Below are 18,828 nucleotides of genomic sequence, written 5' to 3' on the forward strand. Positions count from 1 at the left end.
CATCATTCCTCCTGTACACCATCTCTCTAATGGAATGCTTGTAGATATTGTTAGAAGAAATCCAGCCCCATATTATCCTAAGAAAACTGTAAATGTTAATGTGATTAGTTTCAAATAATTAAACAAAACTTTCCTATGATTTTGACAAGTTTTCATTATTAATGATTTTGAAATATTTCCATGTTTTGGAAAGAGCAAATTGTCTTTGTTGTAGCTCTCAAAGGAGTTTATTAGTACTGTTTTTTTTCCCAAGTTTTTATTTAAATTCCAGTTAGTTAACATACAGTGTAATATTAGTTTATTAGTGCTGTTTTGAAGATGATTATTTATTGTTAGGTTTGTGTTGAAAATTGCATGTGCCACGTATATGCACACACACGCATGGGAGTGTATGTGTGTGTGCATGCAGGAGTGTGAATGGGTCTATTTTATCTTTTGCCATTTCTTGTGAGTATATCTGTCATATATGTTTCTTGTCTGGTGCATGGACCCTTTACTTTCTTTTTCCTACAGACAAAGAAGCTTTCTGCAAAGAAAAAATTTTTATTTTTGAATCTTGCAAGAATTTGATACAGGTTGCCTCTTCAGTTCCATCCAGTATGTATTATGCATAGACTGATGGCTTCTGATAGTCTCAGAGAGACTCTGCAGGCCTCTGATGGGAAAATGCCACCTCCTTCTTTCCTAATAATGGATCTTTCCTTTATCTAACATGAAGCAATGGAAAGCAGATAAGTCCATTCCAAAGAAGGAGGCTAATTTCCATCTGCAGAAAATAAATGTTTTACTTCTACTCAGCAAAACATTTGTTTCTCTCGCTAATAAAAACTATTCTTAAACTTTTGTGCCTATAGTATGAAAATACTGGAAAATTTCAAATGAGTTATTGATAGAATTCTCAAATATTAAATTTCTTATGCAAACAGTCTAAGAAATAGTTAAAACTGTATCATCCTCTGTTCTCTCTTTTGGATTTTCATTGTTCAAGGTATCTGTAGTTTGTGTGTCCTAAGAGGAAAAAGGGAAAGAAAATGAAAACATAAACATGTTTGCTAATAGCTCTTTTCTCTAGTTTGATGACTTTCATTCATAAGATGTCCTGAATATAATTGTGGACTTTGTCTCTTGTGATGTTGCTATTTCTCATCAACAGATCATCAGAAATCAATTCACTTTAAATAGAATAGTTTATTTACTTCTATTAAAACAAGTATCTAAAAAAATAAAATAAATATTTTTAAAATAACCACACTGTATTCACTACTCCCTAGATGACTTAAAATATTAATTGAAATAAATAGCTTTCTTTGTCTGCATGATGTAAATTGTGTGCATAATTTTAAGTATTCCAATGTTTACTGAAATTTTCTCTTCTCAAATGATTATTTGACACATGGAGGCACAGTTTTACATGTTACTTTGCTGGGTATGATAGCTTTCCTCTGCTGCTTTTAGTTGCTGTTTGCACTAGTCCAGTTTTGAATTTTAGATAAACTCTAGATTAATATATGTATAGAATATACACATTCTAGTAGTGTATTGTGATTACTCTTAATTTTCATGTGACATTGATTATGTTAGGCACCGTCAGATGTGGAGATGAAGTCAGGAAACACCAGTCAAGGGGGGAAATAGTACTGTGGATACTTGGACAATCATTATTTTTCTCCTACCCTTCTTTTTCCTCTAAAGATTATCTTAAAATTATCATTTATTTTTCCCAAACAACATAAATATGAATTATTAGCTACAAAAAAACTACTATGTAATGTAATCAATTTCACTTTCAACTTTATTTCTCTTTAGTTACCATTACCACAGCTATTGTGGTAATATTATGTTCTAATATTATTCTATCATAATACATTCTGCCAAATCTAAAGAAAATAATTCTTCCTAGAAATATAACCTAGTGGCTTGAGAGTGCCACTAGAATGAAGTTTAAATGTTAGAAATATTTTATGTACTGGAATTGCGTTGATTATAAAATAACTATGGACTTAAAAATGCATGAATAATAACTTGTGTTCATGTTTGTATTTTAACATTTTTATATTGCTCATGAATGGCAATCCTAACAGGTCCAGAAACAGGTCCAGATAAAAGGATGATTTCCGGCAGTCCCTGCCACCATTGGTTCACTGAGCACTTAATCTGTTTACTAGTCAATTGCAAATGTGAACTCATTTTCTATAAACTAAATGGCTTATAGTTGTTAGATTTCCAGTGAATTCTCAAAAGTCTGGTTGACCTATAGTACAACTAGAGTTCAGTCTCTCAGGTGTTATTTTAAGATCATCAAACATTCATTATATAAACATTTTCATAGGAAATATGTAACTATTTCAGTGTAAGTAATTCTGGCACCAGAAATTTTAAATTGGTTATTTCCATTTAACAAAGAAAGTGTATTTCTACATCCGCTCATGAAGATATATTTTTTTCTGAAGCATCTCAACTAAAGTGTCTCTGGAAAGTTACATTAATAAATTTAATTAATTAATTAATTAATTAAAATCATTTACTGCTTGACTGAATTGGAAAATACAAGTGGCTGACTCCATCAGGGTAAGAAGTTATGACCTACCATCCACCCGTTTTGCATAAGTCATCCATAACTCATAAACTGTAATTTTCACTGTTGACATAATTAAGGGAACAGGGCTTTGCAATGATTATAAATCACCCTAAAAATTTTACAAGGCTAATTCTGTATTCTGATTTCTTAAACATGTTGATGTTCTTTTAGAGAACGGTTTTCTTTATTCTGCTTTTATTGTGCTTAAGCTACATAGTAAATAATAAAAGTGAAATGGAGGTGTTAAAGATAGATAGAGAACACATAAATCATAGATGTATCGATTCTGATATATTCTTTTGAACTTTAGGACTGCCTGTATGCATTTGGAGTATTCTGATATTGCCAATACATGAATATATCCCAGAAGCATGTGTGTGCTATGTCGTGTAATCAGTCTCCAAAAATGGGAAAACAGATGTGTTCTTAAAAATTACTATCAGATTCTTCTATAAAAATGCTTTTCCTAAACCCATTTCCATAGAGTGAATATTGATTTGATAAAAAGGCAAAACTAGCTTTAGCTATCTGTGTGCCTCCGTGAGCTCACAAATTGTCACTTGAAAAATCAGTTGACAGTATAAATTTTTGAATTCAGCCAACCTCTGATATGACTGTCATGTGTCCTTTTTGTTCTCTATGCTGTGAGAGTGATGAAAGTCTGAGTGATGTGTCATCATCTATGTGTGTCAGGAGCAATCTGCCAGTTTTGACTTTAATGGACAAGCCAGCCATGGAATGACAGCTGAATGACATAGTATGGTGGCTGATGCCTCTCACTGGATTGACTGCCTGCTAATCTCGTTTGGCTTTCTTCCCTGTAGTGAATTTTTTGGCTATTCCTTAAAGCTCATATTTCCTATTCTAACCTTTACTTCTAGCACACTAAAAGCCTTTTCAGGGAATTACTTATTAATAAACTGGTCTGCTGGAGTAGATTTGTTTCAAATATATAAATTAAGTTACTTCTTTAGGATAATCTAATGAATGATGCCTTTTTCTGTCTTGAATGGTTATGAAGTGTTCAGATTCATTAATGCTAACCATAACAGCAAAGTTAACAAAAAAAAATCAACTGCAGTAGTCATACTGAGTGATTTTTTTTAAAAGTTATTATACACAAATTTTGGAACCTTATTTAGCCTCTGTCTCTACACCATGGCTAATATATTGAAGGATTTCCCTCTACTTAAATGCAGTTCTGCATTTATTCAAACTACTCACAATTTTAAATTTATTTTTAAAAATTGGCAATAAATGTCTAGGATTAGTTGGAAAAAGATTCATTCATTTCCTCTCTCCTACTCAGAACTCCTACTCCAACATAGGAGTGAAAGAGGTTACAAGTTGTCTTCCTAGAGTCAACAGTCTTAGAAACTCAATTCATGGTACAAGGCTCCAAGCTAAACAAGGAGTGGGTAAAACTAAGACACTATAAATTTGGGGGGGTTTGTTTTATGTTGGGAACAAAGAAAGCTGTGACTTAGTTTACCCTTTGCCAGTGTTAACCACAGCTAAAAGAGTTTCCTTTGATACCCTTTGTTTCCAAAGCTACTTTACTAAACTGTGGAGTTATCTTTTTGCTAGACAAAGACGAATGCTCCAAGGATAATGGTGGGTGTCAACATGAATGTGTCAACACAATGGGAAGCTACATGTGTCAGTGCCGTAATGGATTTGTGCTGCATGAAAATAAACATGACTGCAAGGAAGGTATGAAAGAGTGTTCTTTTCTTAACATCTAGAATTGCATGTAGTTTCGGTAAAGCACTGCTTCCAAGTAGAGTTAATCATATCAATGAGTGATATCATTGTTGACTGTTCAAATGTCAAAAAAAATATGTGCAGCATTCAGAGATACAAGGCATACTATTGGAACCTCATAATACCTAAAGGTTCTGCACTTCACAAATGGGTGACATTAGAATAACTTTGTGTAACAGACATTGGAGTGGCTATGATGCCATCTGGCAGCCAGAAAAGCACCACATTATCCCCAGGTTCTTGTAGCACAGACCCTATGACAGTCTCCATATTTAAACTTGACTTCTGCTAAATGTTTTGCATTTGGTTTAATTTCCCTCCCCAGAATATCATATATGTGCTACATGAGTGATGGCACTTTAAATACCAAGAGTATCAAACTCAAATGCCTACCAGAGGAAAGACATTTGGAAAATGGTAGATACTGTGCCATTTAAAGTTCTAAGTCATGGGTTTGGCCAAAAAAAGAAAAAAAAGGAGCATTCTAATAGCACAATAGTAGGCTATCAGTTTTTGACCCCTAGGCCTTATAATATTCTGATTTTATAAAAAAACAGTTATCTTTATCTCCTTAGCCAGTATGAGGTAGATGGGAACAAGAAATAGTTACTCAGTTCTTATTTCATCCTTTGAGGATTTGCTTCTGAATTTTCTACTTAAATTGGATTTATGCCCATTTTGAAAGAATTACTATAGCAGATTTTATAACTTTAGTTATTAGCACATGTAGATTGGTAGGTCCCTGGCTGGAATCACAGTTAGATAGCAGCTCTTTGTATGAACATTGGATTAGTACAGGATATCCTGAACTAACTCTTGTTCCATTCACTTCCTTTCAAATATTGTCATATGTCAGTTTTTTTCAATTTTTTCATTGAGCCAATGATATTGCTCAGAATCATAGGCCAGCAGAATTTTTTTCCCCTCTTTTAAGTTTCTTATGTGAGGATAAACCCATGAGGACTCCGATATTTGTAACTTAGTACAGTATTCTGTTAAATCAACAGGCTGGGGAATAGTCATGCAGTTATAGAAGATAATTCAGAGAAAAAAGAGACAGCTTTTGTAAAGTATGCATATACCCTGTGGCTCACAAGTAACAAATATAAGTTAGATACCTTAATTCTTTGTTTATTACAGTAAATATTTTCAAGAAAGGATTTCATAGGAAACTTGCTTTTAGATAGAACGATATTTAGGTATCCCTAATAAATCTCATTTTTACTGCCAGTAAGGGGTTAGGATTTTTTTTTTACCTCTGCTATCATATGGACACCTTCTACAATTTAGTAGCAAGCCTCTTGGCTTTGTTTTATAGGCTATTTCCAGATCCTGGAAACTCCATATTTCATATGGCAAAGCAGGGACAGGAATAATGGAACTTAGAAAACTGTTAGGATCTAGATTCTAAGACTTGCTACATGATCCTACATTGTTTGAAAGGAGCTGAATTTCTTCTCTTTTTTGTATTCCTATGCTAGGAGTCCAAATCTCCCTATGGAAACCTACCACAAGTAAGAGAAAGATCTAGTAGTAGGGAATGCAACAACAGCACATTTATGTTGGGCATCATACCCTTATTGCACAGTCCTGCAGTGTAACAGGTGTTTTGTCCATATAGTAAAGAGTTGCCCCAAAGAGATTTCTTGGAAAATATCAGAGAATTAGTTGTGTTTTAGAATGGGATACATAATACACAATAAATAATTCCCAGTCTAAACTAGCATGTGTAGCGGCCTGCTTCATGAGTTACAGAGAATGGACAGACCCTGAGGATATTAAATATTTTTTTGACATTAAACATTTTTGAAGTGTGATATTTACAATGTAGAATAGTCTCCTTTAAGCTAAGGTAATTTTAATTGTGAAAAACCTAAAAGAAATTTCATATTAATTGAATGAAATAGCCTTCAAAATTAGTTTAGAAGCTATTTCCATGGCTAGTAGCTGTTCATTTATTTTTCCCCTTAGTGCTGCATTTTACTTTGATAAAATTAAGGATTAATTTACTTTAGCAGCTAAAATTATGGTTTAGGTATCCACATGTTTACTTTAAGGGTGAGAGAAAATGTAAATACATGATCCATAAGATGGCTTAATGATGTTAATTAGCTATAAATGATGTTTCTGCTAATGGAAAAATATGAATTGAAAGTGGCATATCCATTGATTATCATTTGTGACATTGCGTTAAGTATTTTGCACATGCCAAGTGTTAATATCCTCGATTGTCAATATATTTTGCTCTGTTAAAATCTGAGCTTTCAGATCCAGCAGTTTAAACTAGTCCATTTTCTTTTAGGCATTTATCTAATTCATTGTAAACGCTTAATTTCATGTGAGCAAAAAAATAAACATTGCCTGATTATGATCTACAACATGTTTGCCAAAGCAGATGACTATGATAACAGAGACTGGAGTGGTGATTAGTTAGTATTCAGGAAAATCTTTTCAGCAGCATAGGGAGCAAATAAGCTACTTTCTTGCTGAACCAATCCTGGGCTGGATTTCCATACTGACTGCTATTATTGTTACTGGCACAGCTGAGTGTGAACAGAAGATCCACAGTCCAAGTGGCTTCATCACCAGCCCCAACTGGCCAGACAAGTACCCAAGCAGGAAGGAATGCACATGGGAAATCAGTACCACTCCTGGCCACCGAATCAAATTAGTAAGTGAGCTCGTCCTTCTTCTTTCTGTTAAACTGACTGCCCTTGTCTTTCATGGCCAGCACATGGAAATAAAGTGAATGTTTATTCAATTGAATTGAATTAGTGGGCAGCTGGAAAAGATTTTCTTTCTTATGCTTTCCTACTTACACTAAACAAATCCCTGATTTCCTAGATCAAGATGACAGTAATGGCAGCCGTGCAGTTCTCATATGGTGTTCTTATCCCGGATGCTTTAAAAGGCATTACCAACGTTGCTGCAAAACAGTAGGCTCTCCTTCCTAACATGTTATTGGTCATAATGTTTCCAAGTGGGGAAATAAAGGAAGGAACAAAAAAGTCATCCGAAATTCAGCAAGAAAGAAATAAAATAACTATTCATATAAACAGAGCATAGTACTGGTTGTGTCAATTCTATATATCTTAAAGACAAAATGCATGTATTTTTTATAAAACAATGTTGTCTTGTAACAAGTCATTTTTGCATAACATAGTTGCCTTCCTTAGACAGATACTGGTATCTTTAGACTTCCCCTAAATTCACATGTGAATGTAATGTTTGTCCTTCCTCCTGTGTTCTCTGTCTTGCGTTCTGTCCTGATCATCTGGTAATATATATTGTTTCATTATAGCCTGCAGAGTACTTGAGGAGTATAATGTAAGGAAATAATCATAAGAATACAGAAATTTTAACAATTTCCCATAACATGCTGTTGTCAAAAGCAGGAGGGAATGCCAACCAGCAAGGCTCAGGACAGTCTAGTGGCACCATAATAAAGGACAAGACATTGTCTTGAGAAAGAGGCTACCGGTCTGCATATGGTAGCTTACTGGACCAGTCCAGCCATGAGGTTAATTTTAAAACTTTGTTTTTAAACTTTCTTTTCAGTGAATTTGGTGGGGTGGAGGAGAAGCATTACTTATGTGTGGCATTATAATAATAAAATTAGAGAATGTCACCAAGACGTTCATAGCCATCTTATGGAGTTTCTTGCAATCACTGTATTTGTAAAATATCAGTAACTGACTTTCCAAACAGAGACATCAATTTATTTCAGCCACTCTTTGGAAGGATGCTAGGTGAAGAGATGACAGTATTGTGGGAACAGGATTATTTGGCAGTCCTATCCAAGGTCCTGATTGAGAGGACCATTCTGAGGCTTATGGGCTGCGTTCTTTTTAGCAGTAGCAAAAGAAATTGGAAAAATAGATTTTCTGAAGACATTGTATTTTGTAGATCCACATTTTGTCTGCATTACATTCCTTCTGTCTGAAGACAGATTTCTTCTATATTTTGTGTAGGGTATGTCTGTGCAGTACCACTATTTAAGGATATTTTCATTGGGTATAAAATTCTAGGATGACAATTTTATTTTCTTGTCTATAACACTGACTCCATTATTTTCTGGCTTTCATGGTTTCTCATAAGCCTGTTATAAATCTTATATTTATTCCTTTTTTCCTATTGTTATCTTCATTTTTTTAATCAGAAGTTTGAATATAATGTATCTATGTGTGTGTGTGTTTAGAAATTTTGTGGGATTTATTCTTCTCAAAATTCTCTGAATTTCTTGCATCTGTATTATGATGTTTGTTAGAAATTTCTGAAAATTCTCTGCCATTATTTCTTCACAAAATTCTTTTTTACTATTGTCTCTCCTTTCTTTCTGAGATTCAAATTGTACATATGCTAGACTGTTTTATATTATACCATAACTCTTGGATGCTCTGTTATTTTTTTGTCACTCTTCTTGAGTCTAAGTTTGCATAAATTTCTGTGGACCTATCTTCAAGTTCAGTGATTGTTTCTTTGGCTGTCTTGAGTCGCCTTGATGAACTTATTAACACATTCTTTATTCCTCTTACCATGTTTATTTCTAGCATGTTCATTTGATTCATTATTACAACTTTCATGTTTATTAATTTGCTTAGGTTGCCAAAACAAAATACCATAGACTGAGTGGCTAAAACAAAAACAAAATATTTTCTTACAGTTTTGGAGGCTAGAAGTTCAAGATCAATGTGCTGTCTGGTAATGCCTCATCTCCTGGCTTGTAGATGGCTACTTTGTTGTTATATACTTACATGGCCTCTCCTCCCTGTGTGCACAGAGTAAGCTCTGGTGTCGCCTGTCCACTTCTTAAGTGGACTATTTGGTTTTCAGGCGGTTGAATTAAATAAGTTCTGTATAGATTTTGGATAGTAACCCTTTATCAGATATGCACTTTGCAAATATCTTCTCCCATTCTGTAAGCTACCTTATAGTTTTGTTGATTGTTTCCTTCACTGTGCAGAAGCTTTTTATTTTGATGTAGTCCCAATAGTTCATTTTCACTTTTGTTTTCCTTGCATCTGGAGACGTGTCAAATGAGAAGTTGCTGTGGCCGAGGTCAAAGAGGTTGCTGTTTGTGTTCTCCTCTAGGATTTTGATGGATTTCTGTCTCACACTTAAGTCTTTATCCATTTTGGATTTATTTTTGTGTACAGTATAAGAAGGTGGTCATTTACTAGCATCTGGAGCATAATAATCATATTTACCTTATTTAATTTATAGTTTTTAAAGAGAGAGTACGTGAACAAGGGTGGGGGCAGAGGGAGAGGGAGAGAGAGAATCTCAAGCAGGCTCCACACCCAGCACAGGGCCTGATGTGATGCTTGATCTCACGACCCTGAGATCATGACCTGAACTGAAATCAAGAGTCAGATACTTAACAGACTGAGCTACTTGGGTGGTGCCCCAATCATAGTTACTTTAAATTCCATCTCATAGTTTAAACATAGGGGTTATGTCTGAGGCAGTTCTGTTCATTATTTTCTGTTTTAGCAGTGTGTTTTTTCACTTTTCTTGCCTTTTTTGTGTGTCATGTGACTTTTTAAAAAATTCCTGACATTATGTGGATAATAGTAGAGATTTTATGTCTGGAATTGGACACATCTCTTCTGAGGCTATTAACACATGTTTGTATGGAAGTTGATGTTGTTGAGGAAATATCTAGTTAGTAAAGCTGACTAAAACTTTGGGTTTTCTTGTTCCTATGATGACCTTCAGTGCACCATTGGCCTTGAATTCCTTTTTCTTAAATTGGAGGCTGGGATTTCAATGGCATTTCACAATGTTTCTACTTTATCTTTAGCTTCCCTGTTCATCTCCACCATGAGTGATTTCCCTCTCCACACTTTGTACTCCCCAGTGGTAGACTGTACTTTCTTCTTACTGGGTGCTTGTTGCTCTGGGCAAGGGCTTCACTGTTGTCTTAGTATAGCATCTACCTTAGGACCTGATGGTTTAGGTATCAGAGATAGTCTTTCTCAGTGGTCCTGTGTCTTTCCTCTGTGGCAACCAGACTCCATCTTATATCTCTGATTGGTCTTCCATGAGAGTTTCTTGTCCCTTCCACAGTGGTAGCAGGCCTCTACTGTCCTTGCTGTAGGAACCTGTGAACAGTGCTTCTCCAGAGGCAGACGTGGTTTATTTTGGGGTTTTGTTGTTGTTGTTGTTTTGCCCTTCGCCTGGCTACAGTGGGTCTGTATCTTTGCCCTGTGGTGACAGGGTTTTCTTTCCTTCTTCCAGGAGCTTAAGTTTTGTTTTCTAGAGAAAGGTTACATCAGGGCTTCATATTTTTCTCATAGCAGTAACCACTTCGCTTCTCCAAGCCTGCAACACTGAGGCAGGCGATTGGCCTTCTCCTGCTCTACCCATGATTTTCCTCATGAACAGGACATTGGGGTCCAGGGAGAAGAGCTTGCAAATGGGTTCTAACACCCCCTGTGTCTTCAGCTCCCAGGGTCTCTGTTCTTTTACTCTAGTCCATACCTGACTTCTACCAGTTTATTAAAAATTATAGCTGGATACTTCTTGCCTGGTTGTATGGCACCCAGCATCTCTTCCTTCCATGGTCTGTCACTGATGAACAGGAGGTTGTGTCTCATTTCTCCTTGGAGGGGGCTGAGATTCAGTGCATTTCATATTACTTGGTTGACTAGTGACTTCAGCTCTTTGATGTGTTCAGTGAAGTTGTGATTCTTAAAGTTTACATGGGTTTTTCTTGTTGTTGGGGTAGAAACAACAATAGTTCCAGCTCTCTATACCAAGGGGAAGTAGAACTCCTGATATACCCCAGTTTTAAAAATGACAATATTTTATTCTTTCTTAGTTTTATATCTTTCAGCTTATTGAACTCCCCTTCCAACTCTAGGACAGTCTGTTCTTTCACAAATTGCAAGCTTTAATTTTCATGCAAATATTCCACTTGAAGGTCAGGACATAAAGCATGTCTGTCAACAGTGGTCATGCTTACTAGTATCCTAAGAAGGAAATTCGCAGAAAGAAAAAAAAAAAGCTTTAAGCAAATATTGATCTTTAAGTATTTGATTTTATGATCTTTGTGGAAGTCATTACAGTCTAAGCCCTAGGCTTTCTCAAATATTAGCATGCATCAAAATTACCTGGAAGCCTTGTTAAAGTACATCACTTCACCCCAAAGTTTCTAAATTGAAACACAATACTGATTCCCACTTTATTATCCCGTTAATCATGTTCATATAAAACCTCTCAATACACTCTAATACACTCTAAGAGTTAGGATCACTGGAAAGTGTGTCATGAGATTAGCTACCAACTTCAAGTGATATTTTAGTTCTATATATTTTAATTCTTACCATCTCAATGTTGTTGCTATGTCTACTATCATTGTCTTCCTGCTTATTGTGTAACTGCTAACTAATCTTATCTACTTTAAAACTGAAATTGCTGTTTATAGCAGATATCAGCCAATGGACATTTGGCCAACCCTGTTTATAATTCCAATTCAAACCATTCACTCACCTTTCTATGTAGTTAGACATTTATTGTATAGCAAATGTTACCAAAGAGATATGTTGTTCAAGATATATGCATTTTGCCTGGTTTCTTTAGGATCCTTAATTTTCATGGAAGAACTTGAACCCAAACTGAATTTGGAAAATAGATTCCCAAAGGAAACTTGGAAAATTATTAAATCTTTTAGTATCCTTAGGCCAAGAGCTGCTGATAGATACTTGGCTACAAGTTAGTCTCTTAAAGGGCCAGGGCAAAGAGAGAAGGCAAAGAAAACATTTGACCTTTTCCTACACCATGGAGCTTTCTTTACAACTCACATATTGTTACCCCTCTTTACTTAGGCTCTATGGAAAAATAATGAAACATTTCTAAATATTTTATCTATTCATATCATAAGCAAAGGAAAGGAAATTGTTCCTAAAGACAATTTCATGAGTTATAAAGAAAACCACCTTGCTTGTGAATTTTAAGGGGCTTACTCTTCTTTCTAACACAAATATTCTTTTACCTTGATAGAGAGTTGTGTTGGGTGACATGCAAGTAGTGGTTTGTGGGTGAAACAAGTCTTTCACTATGTCTTGGATAACCATATTTTAGTTAATTTGGTTGACTTGTAAGACTACAAATATCACAGTTATTTAGATAATGTGCAATTATGGAGGTAAAGGACTTAAAATAAAATTCAGTGCCCTTTGAGCGATATGAGCATTTTTGTGCGTAGTATTTATTTACCATAAGTATATTCAGTTCATGATGTGATTATCCATATCTAGTGTCTATTATTGTACAATAATGTAAGGACTGAACTATAAGTAGTGGTCAGCTTATTATGGAATTACAGAAATTTAAGACTTTTGGCAGTATAATACAACTATTCTTTTTTATGCACTGTTTTAATTATCTATTGCTTTATAACAAACTAACCCAAAACCTCGTGGCTTAAAGCAAGCACCATTTTATTATATCCCGTGGTTTGGGGAGAAAGAGGGTCATGATTTCAGTAGAGCTTTCCTGAATATTCTGTTGCCCATGGCATTGATTGAGGTCAGTGATATTCACCTGGGTATGGTCTGGTTTGGAGAGTCAAGGTCGCTTTAATTGTATATCTGTCATCTTGGTGGAGAGGGCTAGAAGGTAATCTCAGGTGGGACAACCAGAGTACCTACACACCATCATTCTGGCCTGGTGGTCTCAGAACCTTCCTATGGTGGTACGGGGTCCCCAAAGAGAGTATTTCAGGAGGCCCAGGAAGATGCCACAGAAGCCCCTGAATGTTACCTCCTCACACCCTATTGGTTAAGGAAATTACAAAGGCTGGTCTGGAATCAAGGGGAAGAGAATTAGGCTTCATCTCAATGGGGAGAGTAGCGGAGAATACATAGTCATCTTTAATCTCACCCATTCATTTAAATATGTAAGACTGCACATATTTTCTGAAAGTAAATGTAACACTAGTGAGTTACTGCTTATACTGTCCTGACAGATTTGCTTTGGGTAAAGTCCAGAATGTGTAGCCAGAATATGATTAGGCTGTAGTATATACAGGCAGCTGATATACAAGCAGGAAATCTTATTTAATGGTGATTTTTTAAAAAAATGACGTAGTAAATACTGTCCAGTAATATGAAACAACAATTTGAATATAACAGCCTAAATTATGTCTATACTACATAATAAACATTAATTTTGTCCCTAGATCATGAATTTACTCTTATAAAGCTAAATATAAAAATTAAGTAGAATTGTATTTATGAATTATTATATTGGTTCTTGAAGATTTTTTGTATATTCTTTCGTATACTTTTGTGACACATGCTCTGATCTTTATAAGATCTTGGAATGCTGTCTTCATATAAATGTAATAAGCTAGAGAGCTGGGATCAAGAGATCCTGGGAGAGTCCTTTAAAAAGGGCCTATTCTAAGATAGGCACTCTCTCATATGGAATTCCACACAAAAAATATAACTGTTCTCAAGTTTTCCATTTCTTAGAGTGTTTTCCAAATAATAAAATGCAGCTTGACTGGGTACATCTCATACCTCACAAAACTGTGCTTGGACTAAATAGCACTAAGAACTAATGTGTGCATAGTGCCTAATGGCTTCAAAGAGGTATCATGCATATTATCTCAAGTTGGTATCACAAATAACACTTATAGATAAGGAAGCTGTCCCTGGCGGCTTAGGTAAGTTGGCAAATTTATAAAGCTGATAGGGATCTAAATACCTTCAAGCCCAAGATTCTCTCTCTACATTTTATCTATTTTTTTTTATTTTAGCATCCTGCATCAATAATGGCTGTGCATGCGTGCATATATAATAATTTAAATGGAAAATATTAATAAAAGGAAGTTATAATAATTAAGTAAAATGAATACCCAACAGAGACATATGGAAGGATTAGGAACATATATTTTGAACTTAAAGTGACTTGTGTCTAAATTTAACTAGCCATGTTATCTTGAGAAAGATACTAATCCTTTTATGTCTCAATTTCTTCCTTTGGAAATTGGAGCTAATATTTACTCAGGAATTTTGTGTGTGTATTACACAAACTTGTATATAAAATGTTTGGCATAATAGTTTATTAAAAGCCAATAAACATTGATATATGATATAAAAAGAGTAATTATAATTATGACAATGATTAATAATAAAAATTATATACCATTTTATTGGATAATTCAACCATGATCAAGTTTTTGTGTAGCCTTATGAATCTGAAACTCAATCCTAACAATTAAAAATATAGCTAATGATTGCTTATCAGAAAACTTTCTTTAAAGGGTCAAAAAGGAAATATTACGGAGTTTGTAGACTATGTGGTCTGTTCTGCTACAATTTAATTCTGCTGTTTGAGTATGAAAGCATCCACAGACAATACACAGATGAATGCATGTGGTTGTGGTCCAATAAAAGTTTAATTACAAAAACAGCCTGAGGGCCAGACTTGCTCTGCAGGATTTAGTTAGTTAAGAGGGTCAGGGTAAAAGAGTTGGAAATCATGGAGTCGTAAGTGTCCATGATCACTTTCCTTAAAATCAGAGGGTGAAAACATTTAGCTCTTACTTTTTGTAGTAAACAGAATAATGTTCCTCATCTCCTCAAAGGAGGAGATGATCCCCAGAACCTAAGCACATGTTACCTTATGTGACAAAAAGAACTGTGGTTAACATAAAGATCTTGAAATGGAGAGATTATCCTGGATTTTCTGGATGGGTTTGATGTGGTCACAGGGGTGCTTACAAGAAGGAAGCAGGAGGTCAGAGAGGAGAGAAGATGCTAGACTGTTGGTTATGAAATTGGAACAAAGGGACATGAGCCAAGGAATGAGGGCAGCCTCGAGAAGATGGGCAAAATGCAAGGAAACAGATCCTCACTTTCCCTCTGGAAGGTCTGGCGCTCCTTGCCCATTTTAGATTTGTAACCACCATAGCTCCACCATACATTAGAGCTCTAGCTCTAAGTGTATGCCATTTAAGCCACTGAATTTGTGGTAATTTGCTACAGCAGCAATAGGAAACTAATATGTTTGCTTTGTTTCTCTGTGTTTGTGTGTGTGCATGTGTGTGTGTGTGTTATGAAGTTCTGACTCTGTATTAATAGTTTTAAAGTAGAAAGAAACCCTGGTTGAAAGATATTTGGGGGGAGAAAGTCTTCTTACTGGAAAAGAGAGAAAGTTCTGAATGAATAAGGACAAGGATCTGTTTTACTTCTGACTTCATCCTGTCTTGGTTCTGAGAGACACAACTGATTATTAAATTTGGGGTACTCTTAAAATATTTTTAAATATTAAAACATTAAAACCAAAACACAACAAAGACAAACCAACAAAACAGGAACAAAGTTCCAGGCATAGGGGCATCCAGCAATAGGCCAATATGCTTATGTCATGTTTATTTGATTTATCATATCCTCGAGTTTTGCTAAGTTATGTAGTTGCAATTTATAGCTTCATATATGGGCTATTTAGAAAATAAAAACACCTACAAATGTTACATAATTCTCCACCATAAATCTACCAAAAGTGTATTTGGTGGCAGCTTTTGAGGACTCATGGAACAGAAAAGGTCTTTTGAATTGGAAGGCTGAGGTTTATATTCCACTCTGCCATGTTTCCCAGTGGCCTCTAATCCTTTCAATATCTTGTGGGAAACCAAATGATAGTTCTCACTGAAGACCGGAAAAGGCGAAGGATGGCTGGGACCAGGGAGCTCTAAATCTTATATCACAGCTGCTCAAATTGCATCAGTCTCTTTCAATTTCTTACTTTTAATGGTCACCCTGGCTAAATTTTATTTCTGCATTAAATGCTACCATTTTATTTTCTTGTCCTTTGTGAATATATGTGGCGACTCTGAATGGCTTTATCTTTTAGCCAGCGCCTGTATTTTCAATAAAAGCCCCTCTACAGATGTTCATGTGAGGCTGCATATGGCAGCCTGGCTGGTGGCCAGCTAGGTAGATTAGGCTTGCTTGGGTGTTCCAGAAACACATAGTTATTCTTTCCATAGCCTAAAACGAGAATTCAGTTTTATTTCTTTTGAATGGGACTCCTTAATCTCTTAGTTTGCCTTGTGGGAAATGCATTAGTATTTCTGACTAGAGCTCACGGTTATTTGCCCTCTTTTGTTTTTTTTAAAGCCTAGATTAGTAACCTTAAAATCATAGAAATATAATCATGGAATGAGTAGGGTTTAAATGTTTGAATACTAAAATGTCTATAAAGTTTTAGTGTAAACACTTAAGAAAAATATTTTAAAGTCCCCAAAAAGAGGGCAGTGTTTCAGCAGAAATCAGACTTTCATATAGCTCCATACTGTCCTGTTACCTTTGTGACGTTGAAGGATGTTCTGGGAAGCTAAGTGTCTTTATGGCGTGCAGTTCTGTAGCATTGGTTCCTGGTGGCTAGAAATCTCCATGTTCTGCATTATTTAGATACAGACATTCATGGCTCAGCATGTGTCATAAAATAAAGTAATAAACTGTATATCTCACTGTACCTTTGGGAATTCTACAAAAATAGTTTTTTAAGATTTTCCCAATTTCCCATGGCCCCCTATAATACCTTCCTGTGACCTAGAAATATATTTTATTGAGGCAACATTGCTATATATGGAGGTCTTTAGATGTGGATACCTCTATGATATTAAGGGCCATATTTATGAGATGTCAGCATGTGAGTTAGTGACGCTTTTGCTTGTGTGTGGCAGAGCATTTGGGTTAGACTGACTTCTGGAAAAGGACCACCCAATCTTTGCAGATGACCTAACAAGCTGCTACCAATTCCAAGAGGAAAATTCACTAATACCTTAATGAATGAGAATTGTTTGCATCACTTGAGAATATGTCAGCTGCAGAACCTTTGCCTAATTTGACTCTTACAGAGTCAGTCTGATTCCATTAGTAATTTGATAAAAAGCGGGAGCCAGCTGGCTCCAGACCAGGTGTCAGTATGCCCCCAGCCTGCAAGCGCACTGCCACTTTGTGTGGTGTTGCTCTGTTCTGTAAAACAGATGTTGTGATTCACTCCAGACATCCTGCGTTTCATTAGGGAGTGAAGTAGTCACTTAGTTATCTCATTCACTTGGTTTTCAATGGACTGAACATGTGTGGTCTGTAAATTCTGATCCCATTTTAACTGTTACTTAAAGGATGTGCGTTAGAATGCCGTCACCCCCATCATTCTTACAGTTTTCTCTCCTACACAGTAGGTTTCTCTGCTCTTTTTATTGATAGATGAATGACTCTAAATCACAGTCAGAAGAGACAATTGTTCAACATGCAGTGGTTTTCAGATGTTGTTATTCTCCTGAAACAATGCTTTTATTTTTTTCTTGAGATAACATTGACCTTATAATTCAGAAGCTTGGTTTCATAGTTAATAAAGAATTCTAAGTGCGGTTAAGCCAATTGTCTCCTATTGGTTTCTTAACAGTTACAAACTGATACTGAGACAGTGTCTATGTGCGTAATGGTAATAGAAGCCGACTGAGTACCAGCTCAGGAGAGGCAGAAAACCTGAAGTGTTGGCCTGTCACGTTCACAGCGTTTCCATCCGTGGTGTTGGCCGTAAACATGGAATAGGTAGATAGGTAAATGAATGGATCTCCAGCCAACCATCCATTCAGGGTCTTCTATATCCCATGTACTGCATCTCCTCTACTCTGTTCTCTGCCACTGGATTGCAGAGGTAAATAGCAGCAAACTTCAGCGATCGCCTGCTTTGAATGTTGTACTTCATGGTAATACACTCTGCTAAATTCTCCTTGTTCACCGTATTTTGCGTGCACTGTTTCTTGTTTGTTTGTTTCCTATAAGATGCTTTGTGCAGTATTTATCTCTTTTGCACTATCCAGTGTCTTCGGTAGAATGAAGTGAACATTCTTTTTTACTCATAATGGTTACAACAAATAATGACTCTAATGCTTATTGGTCATTATCATTTTAATTTATACTTTTTAAAGTAGGGTGCGGTGGAATATGGCAGTAGAGATCAGCCCTCTTTCTTTTGTTTCTTCTTTTAAGTACCTTTCATTCCTTTCTCCTACTCCCTAATTAATATAAATTGCTTCTTTCATTTCTTCCCTTACTCCTCCAAAGCCAGTGATAATAGACGACCATGTGTTAAGGAATAGATAACTGGCCAGCACTGAAGGAGAACCATTCTTAGTCAATTTTTTTCTTTTCATAATTACAAAGATGTATGTCTTAATTAAATTTAGAATTGTGATAACTTCACAAAATTAAAAAAACATGTATGCAAAAAGTTTATGTGCAAATATTTTATGCTGCAGAGACTGCAGGAAAATGAACGAATTTTCAAGTATACATTCTATTTCTCCAGCTTTATTCCCCTCTACTGGGAATGATAGTTTATTTTTTGAAGGTATGGTGGCTTTTCTAGGGAAGGGGAAAAGCCTTCATCGGCAATGGCAAATAACCTAGAATTCCTGGAATTATTAATAATTAGGCCATTACTATTTTCAGTCTGCCTCA

General features: G+C 35.6%; 1 protein-coding gene across 5 annotated transcripts in view; it reads left to right on the top strand.

Moving 5' to 3' along the window:
- The window catches only part of TLL1 (tolloid like 1), a 215,085-nt gene that overhangs the window by 184,930 nt on the left and 11,327 nt on the right, over positions 1 to 18,828 (top strand). For all 5 annotated transcript variants that reach the window (XM_035726294.1, XM_027599787.2, XM_027599785.2 and 2 more), the window contains 2 exons: positions 4,166 to 4,291; positions 6,886 to 7,013. In XM_035726294.1, coding sequence (XP_035582187.1) covers positions 4,166 to 4,291; positions 6,886 to 7,013 — 254 coding nt within the window. The remainder of the gene's footprint in view (positions 1 to 4,165; positions 4,292 to 6,885; positions 7,014 to 18,828) is intronic.

This window comes from Zalophus californianus, chromosome 2, assembly GCF_009762305.2.
Source record: "Zalophus californianus isolate mZalCal1 chromosome 2, mZalCal1.pri.v2, whole genome shotgun sequence".
Lineage (NCBI taxonomy): Eukaryota > Metazoa > Chordata > Mammalia > Carnivora > Otariidae > Zalophus > Zalophus californianus.